This window comes from Rhinopithecus bieti, unplaced genomic scaffold (assembly GCF_001698545.2).
Source record: "Rhinopithecus bieti isolate Rb0 unplaced genomic scaffold, ASM169854v2 scaffold_9670, whole genome shotgun sequence".
Lineage (NCBI taxonomy): Eukaryota > Metazoa > Chordata > Mammalia > Primates > Cercopithecidae > Rhinopithecus > Rhinopithecus bieti.
The window spans coordinates 1,298,848-1,315,933 of record NW_016806180.1 but is presented as its reverse complement, the minus strand read 5'-3'; the positions used below and the strand labels follow the sequence as shown (position 1 = coordinate 1,315,933).

At 40.6% G+C, this 17,086-nt stretch overlaps 1 protein-coding gene across 2 annotated transcripts in view; it reads right to left on the bottom strand.

Moving 5' to 3' along the window:
• Positions 1–2,068: 2,068 nt before the first annotated feature.
• Positions 2,069–17,086, bottom strand: part of DDX21 (DExD-box helicase 21) — a 39,960-nt gene continuing 24,942 nt past the window's right edge. For both annotated transcript variants that reach the window (XM_017875000.1, XM_017875002.1), the window contains 7 exons: positions 15,609–15,770; positions 13,397–13,516; positions 12,326–12,399; positions 9,437–9,596; positions 8,147–8,281; positions 5,531–5,575; positions 2,069–4,572 (listed from right to left, as the gene is read on the bottom strand). In XM_017875000.1, coding sequence (XP_017730489.1) covers positions 4,303–4,572; positions 5,531–5,575; positions 8,147–8,281; positions 9,437–9,596; positions 12,326–12,399; positions 13,397–13,516; positions 15,609–15,770 — 966 coding nt within the window. In that variant the 3' untranslated portion in view covers positions 2,069–4,302. The remainder of the gene's footprint in view (positions 4,573–5,530; positions 5,576–8,146; positions 8,282–9,436; positions 9,597–12,325; positions 12,400–13,396; positions 13,517–15,608; positions 15,771–17,086) is intronic.

Sequence of the window (17,086 nt, the reverse complement as noted above, 5' to 3'; positions counted from 1 at the left end):
GACCTGCTTTCTTAATTGACAAGTTAACTTTTTTAAGCTTCAGGTTTCCCACAGTAAAATCTGAATGATACTACTACTTACCTCTACAGAATTATTCTGAAGAATAAATAAAATTAAACATCTATCCTTTAAGTGTTAATGCTCCTAAAAATTCCTTCCTAAACCTTATCCCTGGGAGATCTCATCCATTTCCAGGTCTATCATTACATGTGCTGCTCACTCCCACTTTGTCTCCAGGCCAGATGGCTCTCCAGAGTTCCAGACTGGAATATCCAACATCCAGCTAGAACAATCACACCTGAATGTTTCAATAGCTGCTGTGTATCAGTATGTTCAAGTCTAAATGTATGATCTTCCTCTTCACATGCCCCTTCCTTCCCATACCAAATTTGCCACATTTGCAATTCTACGTCAGTGAATGGCACCACCATCCACCAGGCTGATTTCCTGCACTTTTTTTTTTTTTTTTTTTTTTTGTAGAGATGGGGTCTTGCTTTGTTGCCCAGGCTGGTGTGCATTGGCGTGGTCTCGGCTCACTGCAACCTCCACCTCCTGAGTAGTTGGGATTACAGGTGTGCACCACCACACCTGGTTAATTTTTGTATTTTCGGTAGAGATGGTGGGACTATGTTGGCCATACTGGTCTCAAACTCCTGACCTGAAGTAATCTGCCTGCCTTGGCCTCCCAAAGTGATGATTACAGGTGTGAGCCACTGCACCAGGCCTTTTCTGTCATTAAACCTAAAACCAAATAGTACTGCTTAGTCCACCTACTAAAGAGCTCTGTGTACATCTTTTTATCTCCATTAGTTTAGGCCATCTGATTACTTCTAACACGCAGTCCTGTTGCCAGTTTGGCCTCCTATCAATGCATTTCCCAGTACATTTAAAATGATTTGGGCTGGGCGCGGTGGCTCACACCTGTAATTCTAGCACTTTGGGAGGCCGAGGTCATGGGACTGATTGAGCCCAGGAGTTCAAGACCAGCCCGGGCAACAGAGACCCTGCCTCAAAAAGAAAAAAAAAATTTGTTCACTTGTTCATTATTGAGTGTCTGTTATTTGCCAGGCACTGTTGTAGGTGCTGGAAATTCAGCAGTAAAAAATGGACAAAAATTCACCAGCCTGGGCAATATAGTGAGATCCCCAGCTCTACAAAAAACATTTTTAAAGAAATATTGGCCAGGTGTGGCGGCACATGCCTATAGTCTTAGCTCTGTGGGAGACTGAAGTAAGAGGATTATTGGAGCCCAGGAGTTCAAGGCTGCAATGAGCTATGATCATGCCACTGCACTCCATCCTGGGTAACAGATAGAGACCTTATCTCAAAAAAAGACAAAAATCCATGCCCTGGTATAGGGAAAACACTAAACATATTAAATACATAAACCATAATGCAATGACTAGAGATCCATCTCATGACAGGTAATTAGAAGAGGCCAGGCATGGTGGCTCACACTATAATCCCAGCACTTTGGGAGGCCAAGGAAGGATGACTGCGTGAGGCCAGGGGTTCACGACCAGCCTGGTCAACAGAATGAGACTCCACCTCTATAAAAAATTTAAATATTATCCAGGTTTGGTGGTACCTACCTGTAGTCTCAGCTACTTGGGAGGCTGAGAGGGAGAATAACTTGAGCCCAGGAGTTCAAAGCTGCAGTTCTACCTTTAGTAAACGTATCCTAAGGTGACAGACAAGTATGCAAACACGTATATGAAGGTATTAACTTTAGGGTTGTTTATAATGGTGAAAAATTAGAAATAACCAACATGGCCATCAAGTACTGGTTAAATGTGTAGTGGCATATCTATACAAGATAACATGTAGTCATCAAAAATGTCCATGTAGGCCTGTACAAAATTGTGCACAACATGTTGAGGGGGGAAAAGCAATTCAGAAAATCAAATGATTCCAATTTTATAAAAGAATATGTGGAAGATTGCTCACTAAAATATTAGATAAGGGTGACTGGTTTTTTTTTTTCTCTTTAGATTTTATATCTAGCTTTTATTATTTTATAATAAATATTTCAAGCTATTTCCATTTTAGAAAACAAAAGCCACCAAAATCAAGTATTACTATCTTTATTATGGTATAGAGTAGTATTTTATACATTAGCTCATTTTATAGTAAAAACATTTATGTACAACTGTAGAGAAACTGCTGCACAGATGGCTCTAACTTAAATTAGAAAATATTTTCTCTGTAGAAAATAGTAAAAATTGTAACATTTACCAAGCTAACCCAACAAGTTCATTTAAACCAAAAAGTAGCTAAATACATTATATATTTATAAATACAGGTTGAATTCTGGGATCCAGGAGAAACTTTAGTTTCATTTATTGAAATAGCCATGTTTTAAGTTATGTGAAGTGAAATTTCTATTAATCTTCCCTCTTACTCTTAATTTATGCCGGATTATTTTTCTTTATGCTAAATCCATAATCCACAACAAGGTTTTAGCTGTTCTTTTCTAAAGGACAAGTACCATATCCTTTTAATCTGCTTGATAAGGTACCCATGCCTATCCAAATAATGAAAAGGTTAAGTTGTTATTAAAGCATGCCTAGTATTTGGGCAAAATCAGAATCTAATAAATTACACTGTCACCTAATACCCATGGCTTGATGGTAAGTCATGAGGAACAAGGGTAAAGTGATAAAACTGGCAAGTGGATCAACAAATAAAAGCCAAGAGAATTCTGAGACTAGAGGGCAAGAAATATCTAGTCAGGATTCAAGGACAGAACTGAAGTTCAAATAGAAAAAGGATGTTGCCTCAAGGATCAGGAGCTGAGCTGGCTATCAGAGCCCCTAGTACATGGTGATCAAATAAGGGGCAGTTAGAGATAAAGACTGGATTAAGCAAGAGAAATCACGACCTAGAAAGATTCTAGGTGTTCACAATAATTAAATGAAAACCAGACAGACCATGCGGCTTTAAATTTCCTAGCGTAGTAGTTCCAGGATTCTCAGTACAGAAATAATCTCTGGAAATTAAGGCAAGAAGATAATGCCACTCTTAAGCTCCTGTGCTATGCAGAATGTTTCCCAGAGAAATAGTATCTGAGAAATCAGGCAGAGTTATCTGGCCAGGGGTTACATCAAGTTCTTCAGTTCCCTTAAAACAACTTAATCACATACAGTTTGTCTTAAAAGGAAGCCTCCAAGCAGCTAACACAAACTTTCAACAGAGATTCAGTTTAACAAACAGACCCTATACTGTAGCTTTAGAAACTAGGCCACTGACTACCTAAAAACCCCAGCTTGTCCACTTGAAGTTAACCTCTAGAAACATTAGTGATCTGTGAAGTTTTCACCATTAAAACAATGCTTTATCATGCAAATCATACTTGTTCTCTTTGCTCTCCAGTTATGAATTTGTTACATTTTTGCATCTGATTATTTCCAGTGGTTTGGTTTTTTTTTTTTTTACATACTCTTTGGCAATGCTAATCTGCAACCCCCTACTCCCTTAAATCCTGTGGGTAAATAATGTTAATCTTCCAATAGGAAGAAGTGGAGTACATTATCATTTTAAGCACCATTTATCCAGCCTACTTATAAATAAAGCTATGGAGCCACCTTACACATTTGAAATTCCTTAAAGACCCTGGCTTTCTATTAAAATGTACTTTTATATATACTATCTGTGAAGAATTCACTAAAGCATGAATCACCTTATAATGAGAAGCTAAAAATGTATCAAAATGAACATAAGTATAGGTAATCTATATCAAACGTACTACATCTTCCAAGTCTAGCACATACACTGGTATAAACCGTATTACAATCCAGATTAGTTTGAAATCTTGTTTCAAAACATTGCTCAGTATTAAGTCTCAGTAGACAAACGATAGGACCACATGAGAAACTGTTCGGCAGGTGGCTGAGGAAATCTTCCAAAGGTTCAAAGTGGTCCTCCAGAGACTGTTATACTCCCTTAGGTATTTACTTCAGGGAAGGACACTATTAAGGGACACTTTTGAGCATAAAGACAGGTGAAATCACAAAGTATAGGCAGATACACATTTGATTTTATCTTCTAATCTACAGATAATCCATTAGAATAAAAATGTAATGACTTCATACACCTTTCAAAAGGAAAAACTGAAGAAGTAGCAATAAAGTTATAAATTACAATGATCAAATGAAATAATTTAAATGAAGCTTGTCTGTGTCTGAAAGACACAGGGACTCGGCAAGTGGTCAAAAGGAGGCACAATGTGCTTTTAACTGTGTAAGAAAATAATGTTCAGTTCTATATTGCCAAACATTCTCTTTTGCTATATAAATCTTCTAATTATTGACCAAATGCTTTACTGAAACTCCGCTTCTGGCCTTTGTTTTGGGATCTGTTACTTTTGTTGCCACCTCCTGATCGCTGTCCTCTCGGGCCTCTACTGCCTTCTCGCTGTCCTCTGAATCTTCTGTTTCCATCCCGCTGTCCCCTGAAGCCTCGACTGCCTTCCCGCTGACCCCTGAAGCCTCCATATCCTTCCCGTGGTCCTTCCAGCTCTGGTTGCTCTGTGGCCACAGAGAGCTGCCAGCGTCGTGAATCATGCCATTTCTCCTGTGAGAGAACGTTTTGTTTTCATGTGCTTTAATTACTATTCAATTTTTAAAAAGCATGAGAAAACAAAATTTTCCATTTTTTCAAAGAAAAGGTGGTAACATAAGTGCTTAACAAGTCACTGGTCAAAAATAACACTGGCCAACCGTCATGGTCCAAAAGTCAGTGTCACTAAAGTGTGGGAAAATATAGTTTTATTATGAGAAATAGCCCTCATCACTACTTCATTTATTACGTTATTAAACCATTTATTCAACTCAATTGCTACAGGGTATCTATAGCCAAAGGTAATAAATATATTAAGCATACATTTCTCACAGTACTGAATAAAGATGTAACAATTTTAAATGTCTCTGAACACCTGTAGGCTGGATGTGGTGGCTCATGCCTGTAATCCCAGCACTTTGGGAGGTGGGTGGATCACCTGAGGTCAGGAGTTCGAGACCAGCCTGGCCAACATGGCGAAACTCCCATCTCTAGTAAAAATACAAAAAATTAGTCGGGGGTGATGGTGGGCCTATGATCCCAGCTACTTGGGAAGCTGAGGCAAGAGAATCGCTTGAAGCCGGGAGGCGGAGGTTGCAGTGAACCAAGATTGCACCACTTCACTCCAGCCTGGGCGACAGAGCAAGACTCTGAAAACACACACACACATGTGCGCACACACACACACACACACACACATACAAAACCTCTATAACATATGTAAGTGTTAAAGGGCGGGAAGAGCTGGATATCATTCACAACTTTGTATAAAGGAATTATAGAAACCAGGTGGGTTCAACTACAAAAATATCAGAAGTAAAAAGCTAGGGGGGAATATTCCAAAATTTAATTATCAATTATCTCTTACTAAAGGAACCAGAACTATTGTTTCCCAATCTATTATTCTCTATTTTCATAATTAACATTCTACAATTTAGGTACATTAACTTTAAAATCTAAGAGAAAAGAATACCTGTATTTCTGTTACTGATGCGGTAGGTACATCAAAGCAAACACCCTAGAAATCAAAGCAAATGGAAGTTAATCCAACCAACGCACAATAAAAATATTCCCTTTAAAAGACCACGTATTCTGTGAAAAAGAGAAAACAAAAAACATAAAGCAAAAAAACCACCAGGTATAATTTTAGATGAACTTTAGACCAAAGCTAATACATTACAGCTGGCAAAAGTACACTGCAGAAAGACAAGGAATATTGAAAAAAAGAACTCCAAACGATTTAGAACTTTCTAACTATAGACAGAGTCTTAGCTATTACACCGTGCTAACCCTCTAGTGGCTATTAGCTACATTTTATTGCTGAGCAAACAGGCTTGGAAAGGTTAAATGACTAGTCTAAGGCCCCACAGCTATTAAATGGAGAAAGTATTTAAAATCTGGTCTGTATGGCTCTAAAACCTGTAGTTAAACTATATACTGCCTTCCATCAGAAAAGCAATGCCAGCTATTCAGAATGACCTAACTAAAAGCAGAAAAACAAGTGATCTTCTATTGTTAACTGTCTAGTTTTTCTTAATTCAGCCTTCTGTAAGAGTATGAAAAAAATAATACAGGACACCATCTTTTTTTTTTCCTCTTAAGACAGGGTCTTTCTCTACTGCCTAGGCTGGAGTACTGTGGTGCAATTAACAACTTACTCTAACTTTGAATTCCTACAGGTGCATGCCACTACACCTGGCCTTTTTTTTTTTTTTTTTTCTTTTTTTTTTTTGGGTAGAGACAGGGTGTCACTATGTTGCCCAGGCCAGTCTCAAGAATTATCTTCCCAGCTCAGCTTCCCAAAATACTGAGATTACAGGTGTGAGCCATGGCACCTAGCCAGAACACCATCTTTAATATTAAGTGCCATCCTCTCCAATCGAGGAAATCATCTAAAAATATAGTCAAATTATGTGTTAACTAATACAGGCACTCCTCTCCCTGCTGTCTTCAACTGCAATATTTTATAAGGAACACCCTTTCACCCCAAAATTTACCCAATCATAACATAGGTATCATCACCTACTGGTGGATTTTGCCATTCATGGTAATCTTCACTTACATATTTACGAAGTAGAGTATAATCCCAGGCATTCACTGGGGATAGAGGTAACCAGAAAACAGTTTTTGCCTTTGAGTGTTCTTGAGGCTCTCCGTAAGCAAACACAGCAAGGTAAAAGTTTACCTGCATAACCGTGTGTCCTAAAGACTTTGAAGTACAGATAAAGATGCCCCTAACATTGCTTGGTAAGATTTAAGGCTAAGCAAATTCATAAAAGCTACTTTGGAGGACACGATTTATATATATACAACATTTTTTTTTTTTTTTTTTGAGACGGAGTTTCACTCTTGTTGCCCAGGCTGGAGTGCAATGGCGCAATCTCGGCTCACTGCAACTTCTGCCTCCTGGGTTTTCAAGTGATTCTCCTGCCTCAGCCTTGCAAGTAGCTAGGATTACAGGAATGCGCCATCATCCTTGGCTAATTTTGTATTTTTAGTAGAGACAGTATTTCTCCATGTTGGTCAGGTTGGTCTAAAACTCCGGACCTCAGGTGATCCGCCCACGTTGGCCTCCCAAAGTGCTGAGATTACAAGTATGAGCCACTGCGCCCGGCCAAAAGATTACTATAAATAGTAGGTTCAGCAGGCACTGAGGATGAGATAAACATGGTGTAGTGGGCACTGCTGGAGTATATGGTGTTGGTAGAAATGAAGCTGTAAGGCTAGCAGAGGCCAAGACATGAAGGATCTTACCCACCTATGAAAGGCTTGAGACTTTATCCCACAAGTTTTGTGGAGTTTTGTGGAGATAAACAACATGGCTAGACATGCAATAAGCTGAAGATAAACCTAATTGGTTCACTAGGCCAGTAGACACCTGGAAACCTGAGATCTTTTAGGGGCTTCGCCAAGTCAAAATTATTTTCATAATAATGCTCCCCTTTCCACACCCATTCTCTCAAGGGTGCAGCGGAGTTTCCTAGACACTATATGACGTGATAAAATCATTGCTCTGATGGCTAATGGAACATGATATTGTGTTTTAGAGTTCCAGTTTTAATTTCTAATACAGTAAGTATCAATAGATATAACCCATATAAACTAAAGCTTTTGGGGGTCCCTAACATTTGCTAAAGGGATTGTGAAACCAAAATGTTTGAGGATCCTTGCGATAAGTCTATGGCATTAACCAAGAGAAATCCTCAGAAGAAAGAACAACAGGTTTAGGAGGCAAAATTTTTCATTTTTAATTTGAATTCAAGATTCTGAATAAGTCCAGTGCTAGAATAGGATTGCGAAGAAAAAAAAGATTCTGAAAAAGTTACTTTAAGTAAGCTATTTAGGTGGAGATGTCAGGGAAGCAGCTGGATCCAGTCTGGCACTGTGAGGAGAATGGTTCAGGCTGGAGATAGAGGTACAGTAGTTATCAGTGGCAGAGTGGCAACTGAGGATCACAGATGAGATTACCCAGGGAAGATGAGAGAGTGAAGAGATGCAGCATTTCCACAGAAGAGGAAGAACCCACACCACTTTATGTTTTCCTGCCCACATAAAGCCCCATCAAGGTTATAAGAGACCCCAGCCTTACCAGTTTTCCTTTGAGAAAAACCATTCCCTTCACTTTGGAATCAATCTCCTCGCCCAGCTGCTCTTTAAGTTCTTTCCAAGCATAACTAATATTTGGCATTTCAATTGAGCACTGCAAGATCATGGTCACAAAACCCTTACAGAAGAAAGGGGAATAAAATTAAAGTGCTGAAAATAAACCTAAACTGGTAAATACTTGCTTTTGTGATTCTAAATAATATTTCTTGAAAAGTTATTCCTAAAAACATACACCTCACACAAACGATTAGTACAAACAGTCTCTGGTTTTACTTGGGGAACTCTGAGTAAGACTGAATGTCAATATCTTGGTTGTGGTATAGTTTTCCAAAATTTTATATTTTTACAAAATACATTTGTCACTTAGGGAAGCTGGGTAGAGTATACGAAGGATCTCTCTGTATTATTTCTTACAACTACATGTAAAGCTACAATTATCTCAATAAAAATTTGAATTTACAGGAAAAGTATACACCTTCTAAAGTTTCTAGGTATGCTGCCTAAATGTATTACATGCATTTATGCATATATATGTTTGGGCTACTTTAGGATTAAAACGATTAAAAATCACACACCACAAAATTCACCATTTGAAAGTATACAATCCAGTGTTTTTTATTTTAGTATATTGGTAAGATCTGCAACCATTCAGCACTATGTAAAATTTCAGCCATGTCATAATCCACCCAAAAGAATCCTCTGTCCATTACTAGCCACTGCCATTCCTCCCTCCACACAGCCACTGGGGACCACTCATATTTTCTGCCTCTATGGATTTGCATGTGTGTGTGTATATATGTGTGTGTGTGTTTAAACACAGGAATTATTGGTTCTATTCTTTTTTGAGACAGAGTCTCACTCTGTCACCCAGGCTGGAGTGCAGTGGCACCATCGTGGATCCTTGCAGCCTCAACCTCCTGGGCTCAAGTGATCCTCCCTCCTCCCGTCCCAGCCTCCCAGGTAGCTGGGACCACAGCATGCCACCACACCCAGCTAATTTTTTATTTTTATTTTTTTGTAGAGACAGAGTATCACTAGGTTGCCCAGGGTGATCTCAAACTTGTAGGTTCAAGCCATCCTCCCGCCTGTGCCTCCCAAAGGGCTGAGATTACAGGTATGAGCCACCATGTCCAGCCAGAAATTGTAAAATACAATTAATACTTTACTACCTTCATGAGAAAGGGAAAACAACTGGGAAGTTTAAATGAAACCCTTTCACATCCTGTTCATACCCCAAATTATGAAGCGTCAGGAATGTGCTGCAGAACCTTACCACATTTGAGTTGATCAAGGAGCGCTGGTCTACGGACGTGGCACCTGAAATGTGGGCCAGTGCTGCTGCCAGAGCTTCCACAGCTCCCTTCTCCTCTATCAGCTTCTCAGCTGATTGCTTGAAGTGACTAATGGCAGTGGGAGGCACGGAATCCAAAAGCCTGTTGTTTGAGAGTGTGTTAGGAAAAAGGATACTAGAAGTGAACAGATTTCATTTCTAAGACATCTCAAGATAAATGAATAACTTTGCAAATCTTTCACATGTGTAACACATTTATTTTGATGCAGTGTATAATAATCATATTTCTATAGTAATACATCAATTCCTTTGACTGTATGTAATTCTAATTTACCACCTACCGCACCATTTTATCCTAAGGAAATAATAAAACAAGAAGTTCAACACGGTGTTACTTATGATGTACAAAAAGTATAAACAATTTTAAAATGTGCATCATCTGGACTGCTTATATACGCTACAAAACAGATATAATAAAATGTTATACTACCATTAGATGTGATGATGAATAATGTCAAGAGTTTTTATACAAGAAGCATGTGTTACTTTTAGGATCAGAAAATACCTATTTCCATTCTGAAGTTGAAAAAAAAAGCTGGGTGTGGTGGCACATGCCTGTAGTCCCAACTACTTGGGAGGCTGAGGTGTGAGGACTGCTTGAGGCTGCAGTGAGCTATGACTGTGCCACACACAATCATTTTAAGAAACCCCATCTCTTTTTAAAAAAAGAAAATAAAAGAAATAAGAAGCCAGGCATGGTGGCTCATGCCTGTAATCCCAGCACTTTGGGAGGCTGAGGTGGGCGGATCACGAGGTCAGGAGATCGAGACCATCCTGGCTAATACAGTGAAACCCCATCTCTACTAAATAAATACAAAAAATTAGCCGGGCGTGGTGGCAGGCGCCTGTAGTCCCAGCTACCTGGGAGGCTGAGGCAGGAGAATGGCGGGAACCCGGGAGGCAGAGCTTGCAGTGAGCCGAGATCGTGCCACTGCACTCCAGCCTGGGCGACAGAGCCAGACTCCGTCTCAAAAATAAAAAATAAAAAATAATTAAAAAAAAGAAATAAGAAAAGATCTCCAAAGTCAGTTACAAAAATGATAAGGACGTTTACGGAACTATTTGCACATTTTTAAGGGGGTCACTATTATCTTGGCAATAATAAATGTCCCATTCAAAGTTAAAAAAGATCATCCAGTAAAAGGGTAGAAAGTGACATGCAGCAGCGTCAGTGCTGGCACTCTGGAGGCTGTTTGTTGTATACCACCAGCATCTTTGTCCCATTCTACTTCTTTGCCATCTAACTCCAACTCTCCTTAACTGGCACCCAAGGGAACCCTGTCTGTAGGACACTTAAAAAAAACACGCCATGCTAAAATAAATTTGAAAAACGCAGTTAAAATACACTCTTCCGGGCCAGGCATGGTGGCTCACGCCTGTAATCCCAGCACTTTGGGAGGCCGAGGCAAGTGGATCACGAGGTCAGGAGATCGAGACCATCCTGGCTAACACGGTGAAACCCCGTCTCTACTAAACATACAAAAACTTAGCCGGGAATGGTGGTGGGTGCCTGTAGTCCCAGCTACTCAGGAGGCTGAGGCAGGAGAATGGCGTGAACCCAGGAGGCGGAGCTTGCAGTGAGATGAGATTGCACCATTGCACTCCAGCCTGGGCGACAGAGTGAGACTCTGTCTCAAAAAAAACAACAACAACAAAAACACTCATCCTTCCTTTGCTCCCTTCCCTGTCTTCTTTCTTCCTTCGTTCCTTCTTTCTTTTTTGTTGAGACAATCTCACTCTGCCACCCAGGGTGGAGTACAGTAGCACAAATCACAGCTCACTGCAGCCTCAACCTCTTGGGCTCATGCAATCCACCCATCTCAGCCTCCAGAGTAGCTGGGACTACAGGCATGTGCCATCACATCTAATTTTTATATTTTTTATAGAGATGAGGTTTCACTGTGTTGGTCAGACTGGTCTTGAACTCCTGAGCTCAAGCAATCCACCTACCCCAGCCTCCCAAAATGCTGGGATTACAGGCATGAGCCACCATGCCTGGCCCAAAACTCTTTCATTTACAAAACTTTCCTGAACTATTAACATGCTGATTGACATCCAGGATTTCCTTTGATCACGGACTCCCTGTGTCTGTTTTTTAAATAAGCATTTACAGTAATTGTGGAAACCACTATAAAAATGATGCCCAAACTGAGTGGTTCTTTAACAGAGAATGTAGGTCACCACCAGGAGGCATCTGGAAAATGGCTTCTGGTTTTTATAATGCCAAACCTACCTACCCTGAGTATGCTGCACAGGGGAATCAGCCACGGATCCTAAACAGCTAAATATCCTTCCATTTGCAGGACAATCCCATAAAAAATAATTCTCTTGCCTCCAATGTCAGCAGCACCTCCATTTGACAAATGGTTAATTAACTCAATCCTCACCATCTAGACATTTACTATTAATGAAACAATCAACTTTCATCCTACCAGGTGAGGAACTGGGTTAACATAGATTTGGAATGTAATCTGTGGTCTAATCAGCCAGTGGGTGAGAAGCACTTATACTATACCTAAGATATTATCCCTTAAAATATCCTAGACAAAGCAAACTTTTAATAGTGGTTTCCTTTGGTAAACAGGATTGGACAGGAATGAATATCACGCCTGTAATCTTAGCACCTTGGGAGGCTGAGGTGGGAGGACTGCTTGAGCCCAGGAGTTTGAGACCAGCCTGGGCAACATAGTGAGACCCTGTCTCAAAAATTAAAAAAATAAATTTTTAAAAAGTCAAATCTTATTACTGTACAAAGACACGCAGTATTTGAACAAACACTAAAACAGACCATAGCAGTAGTAGGGGACATACCTGATGGCATCTTTGCTGGAAGCTTTTATTATTTCTGTTGCAGAAGGAACACCTATTCGTTTGAACTTAATTCCCTACAGGAAAATGAACCACAGTTTAATGTACAATGGCCATTAATTGTTTCCAATAAGATAAAGCAGTTCCCTAATTTTTTAAATATAGGCCAAATGTATTTATTACCTTAAAAAATGAACTTTCAATTTTAGATTTACAGAAAAGCTACAAAGACAGTTCAGAGAGCTCCAGGTTTCTGCTACCGTTAACATCTTACACTGTTAAGGTATATTTGTTTCAACTAAGAAACCAACATGGCTCAACCATTAACCAAACCCCAGACTTTATTCCATGTCTGTCTTTCCTTCTTTCCTTGTTTTTCATGACTGAAAGTTTTAAGGAGTGCTGGTCAACAGTTTTGTAGAATGTCCCTCCATTTGAGGTTGTCTGGTATTTTCCTCATGCTCAGGGTTATATACTTGGGGGAGGAATACCCAGTGTGAATGCTCGCCTCACCACCTCTTATCATGGCACATGCCTATGTGCCTATCACTGATGACGTGACCCACAATCAGCGGGCCCAGGTAGTGTTTGTTCATCTCTCCACGGTAAAGTCCTCACTCCCCACCTTACTCTATTCTTTGAAAGCAAGTCCCTAAGTGCAGTCCACTCAAGAGGGAGATGAGTTAAGCTCATGAAGTGGCAGGAATCTACACACACTATTCCAATTCTTCTGGAGGAAAAATTAGTCTCTTCTCTCCTTTATCCTTTTGACATGCCCGAATTCATTTGATTTTCAAGCAATTCCTATAGCCCCTCAATCTTAATTATCTCTGGTTCATACTATCATTGTCTGAAAACTGCCTTTCAAACATATGAAAACAAAACCACTGTTTTCAAATGCAAAGTTACTTCAGAATGGGCCTTTTATCACAGGACAACATATGTACCTAACAGTAAGCTTTCAGTCATTGCCACACACTAGAAATAAAAATATTTTAGAGTGGATAAAAATTGAAGAAACCAGACTGACTTTAAACTCAACATTTGCTTAATGAAAGGTAAGAATAGTTGTACCGCTTTTTGCTCCACTTGTACTAATTGATATTCTTCCTTGTGTTGATAAAAGCAGATGCACACCCCCGTCCTTCCAGCTCTGCCAGTCCGCCCGGATCGATGAATGTAGGACTCTACATCCTATTGAAGTAAAATACATAAATAACACTAAACCAAAAAAGAGAGACAAACACCTGAGTAGCCTATGCAGGTCAGTGAACACTAGCAATTGTGGTTATAAGCCTGAGGGCATGAGGGAGAAGGTCCCTTAGCACTTCAATTTAAAAACCTCCGGCAATTTTTTTTTTTTTTTTTTTTTGAGACAGAGTCTTGCTCTGTTGCTCAGGCTGGAGTGCAGTGGCGCAATCTCGGCTCACTGCAACCTCCACCTCCCAGATTCAAGCAATTCTCCTGCCTCAGCCTCCTGAGTAGCTGGGATTACAGGCACACGCCACCACACCCGGCTACTTTTTTGTGTGTTTTTAGTAGAGACAGGGTTTCACCATGTTGGTCAGGCTGGCCTCAAACTCCTGACCTCGTGATCCACCTGCCTCAGCCTCCCAAAGTGTTGTGATCACAGGCATGAGCCACTGCGCCTGGCTGACCTCTGGCAATTTTTAAAGCTTCTAGAACAGTGGTCCCTGTCCTGTAGGCAAATTTACAAAGAGCGTTGTCTAAACAGTGCTTGTCCATTAGAAGCATGTATGTAATTCCAATTTTCAATCTTCCAGTAGACACACTGAAAAGATTTCTTTAAGAAGTTTAATGTATTTTAACTCAATATATCAAGTCTTTTTTTTTCTTTTGAGACAGAGTCTCGCTCTATCACTCAGGCTGGAGTGCAGTGGCATGATCTCGGCTCACTGCAACCTCCGCCTTCCGGATGCAAGTGATTCTGCTGCCTCAGCCTCCCAAGTAGCTGGGACGACAGACACCCGACATCAGGCCTGGCTAGTTTTCATATTTTTAATAGAGACAGAGTTTCACCATGTTGGCCAGGCTGGTCTCGAACTCCTGACCTTAAGTGATCCGTTTGCCTCAGCCTCCCAAAGTGCTAGGATTACAGGCATGAGCCACCACACCAGTCAATATATCCAAGTCTTATCATTTCAGTATACTATCTATACAAACCAGGGTACCAATGCAATATTTTGTATTCTTTCATAAGTCTTCAAAATCCAGACCACATAATGAAAAGTTACGCAGTATGTATTTTACACTTGCAGTACACAGATCAATTCAGATCACCTACATTTCAAGTGCTCAACACAGCTAGGGGCCACCATATCAAAAAGTCTAAAGGCTCATGAAACAATGTTTATACCACACACTTATGGGACTTTCTTTTTTTTTTTGAGATGGAGTCTCGCTCTGTAGTCCAGGCTGGGGTGCAGTGGCGCAATCTCGGCTCACTGCAAGCTCCGCCTCCTGGGTTCACGCCATTCTCCTGCCTCAGCCTCCTGAGTAGCTGGGACTACAGGCACCTGCCACCGCGCCCAGCTAATTTTTTTGTATTTTTAGCAGAGACGGGATTTCATGGTGTTAGCCAGGATGGTCTCGATATTCTGACCTTGTGATCCACCCGCCTCGGCCTCCCAAAGTACTGGGATTACAGGCGTGAGCCACCGCGCCCGGCAGGACTTCCTTTTTAAGAACTGGTGAATTCATAGTCTTCAGTTATTTTTTCCCCATTGTTGTAATAGCCTTTAACCATGGGGGATTTGCCAATCTGGGTGAGATTCTGGGGTCTTCATGTTGGAAGTGACTGGAATACCTTTAGAACAACCTTTATTTACATGAAAATTATCCACATCACGTAAACTATGCTTCAGGATCCTCTTTGAGAGGTTCCTATAACTCACAAACCTAAGCATCTCTAACCACAGACGTTAATTACAGGCCCTTTCTCTCCCCTGTCCTCTAGACTCATACATTTATCTATCTTACTTACCCCTATCCCATCTAAGTCCTTCCACCCATCTTCAAGGTTTGGCTCAAAAATCACACTATATCCCAAAGTCACCTTTTGAACCTCTGTCTGCTGACTGCACTTCTATTCAAGTGTCAGTTCTGAGGGGGATGTCTTATAACAGGTTCATTCTCAAAATCACCCTTAGCATCCCAGCACTTAAAAGATAGCTATATACTAATTATATGAAAGTAAATAGTACAATTTCCCATTTGTTTTAATACCCAAAAGAAACAAAATAAAATCTAAGCATAAAGTACATACCTTTGGTGGAGAGCTTTGTATAACCAAATCAACCTCAGGGATGTCTAACCCACGTGCAGCAACATTGGTTGCCACCAGAACTCCAAAACTACCATTTCTAAAACCTTTCAGGGTGATTTCCCTTTGCTTCTGTGGAATGTCTCCATGCAATGACTGGGCATCCTGCCAATAAATAAACGGATGTAAGAACACCAGCTCCAACAATACAAGTACTTTTTCTCATCATCAATTAGGCCTGTAAAAGACAATCATATTTTGGTGTTATGCCTGTTGAAAACATTACAAAGGGGAAAATGTGTCTTGAATGGATAAGCCTCAATATTATTTCAAGATCCTCAGTCATCAATTCCAACTGTATCCAACTTTACTTATTGAAGTTGAGAATATGACAGAAGGGTGATCAAACCTATTTTGTCAGTGTAACTTTAGGTCTGAGCCACCCTTTCCTCATTTGTACAGTGAGATGCCATGACAGATTAAGTGAGCTCTAACATGTACACTCTGATTATCAGAAAGAAGTGAGGCCAGGTGCAGTGGCTCATGCACTTGGGGAGGCCCAAACAGGCAGACTGCTTGAGCCTGGGGTTTGCGACCAGCCTGGGCAATATGGCAAGACTCGGTCTCTACTAGAAATAAAAAAATAAAATAAAATAAAGTTAGTGGAGGCTGGGTAGGAGAGCATAAGGTAGAACAGCTAATAAATGCTGGGCTTAATACCTAGGTTATGGGATGATCTGTGCAGCAAACCATCTTTGCTTATGTTTACCTATGTAACAAACCTGCACATCCTCACGTGTACCCCGAACCTAAAAGTTGAAGATAAAAAAAAAAGTCTTCCCAATTAGATAGTAGTGACTGTGGCACAACCTCATGATTATGCTAAAAGCCACTTAACTGTACATTTTAAAATGGTAATATGTGGCACATGAATTATATCAACAATAAAACACCATCCAGAAAAAAAAGTCAGGTATGGTGGTGCATGCTACGTGGAGGTTGAGGCTACAGCGAGCTGAGATCACGCTGGTGCACTTCACTTCAGCCTGGGCAAAGGAAGTGAGAACTTGTCTCCAAAAAAAAAAAAATTGGCCAGGCGCAGTGGCTCGGCTCATGCCTATAATCCCAGCATTTTGAGCAGCCAAGGCAGGTGGATCACTTGAGGTCAGGAGTTCAAGACCAACCTGGCCAACATGGTGAAACCCCATCTCTGCTAAAAATACAAAAACTAGCCAGGTGCGCTGGCACGTGCCTGTAATCCCAGCTACTCAGGAGGCTGAGGCAGGAGAATCGCTTGAACCCAGGAGGCGGAGGTTTCAGTGAGCCAAGATCATACCATTGCAGTCCAGCCTGGGCAAAGAAGTGAGACTCCATCTCAAAAAAAAAAAAGAAAAAAAAAATTAACCAGGAGTGGTGGTGCCCACCTGTAAGCCCAGCTACTCGGGAGGCTGAAGTGGGAGAATCACTTGAACTCAGGGAGG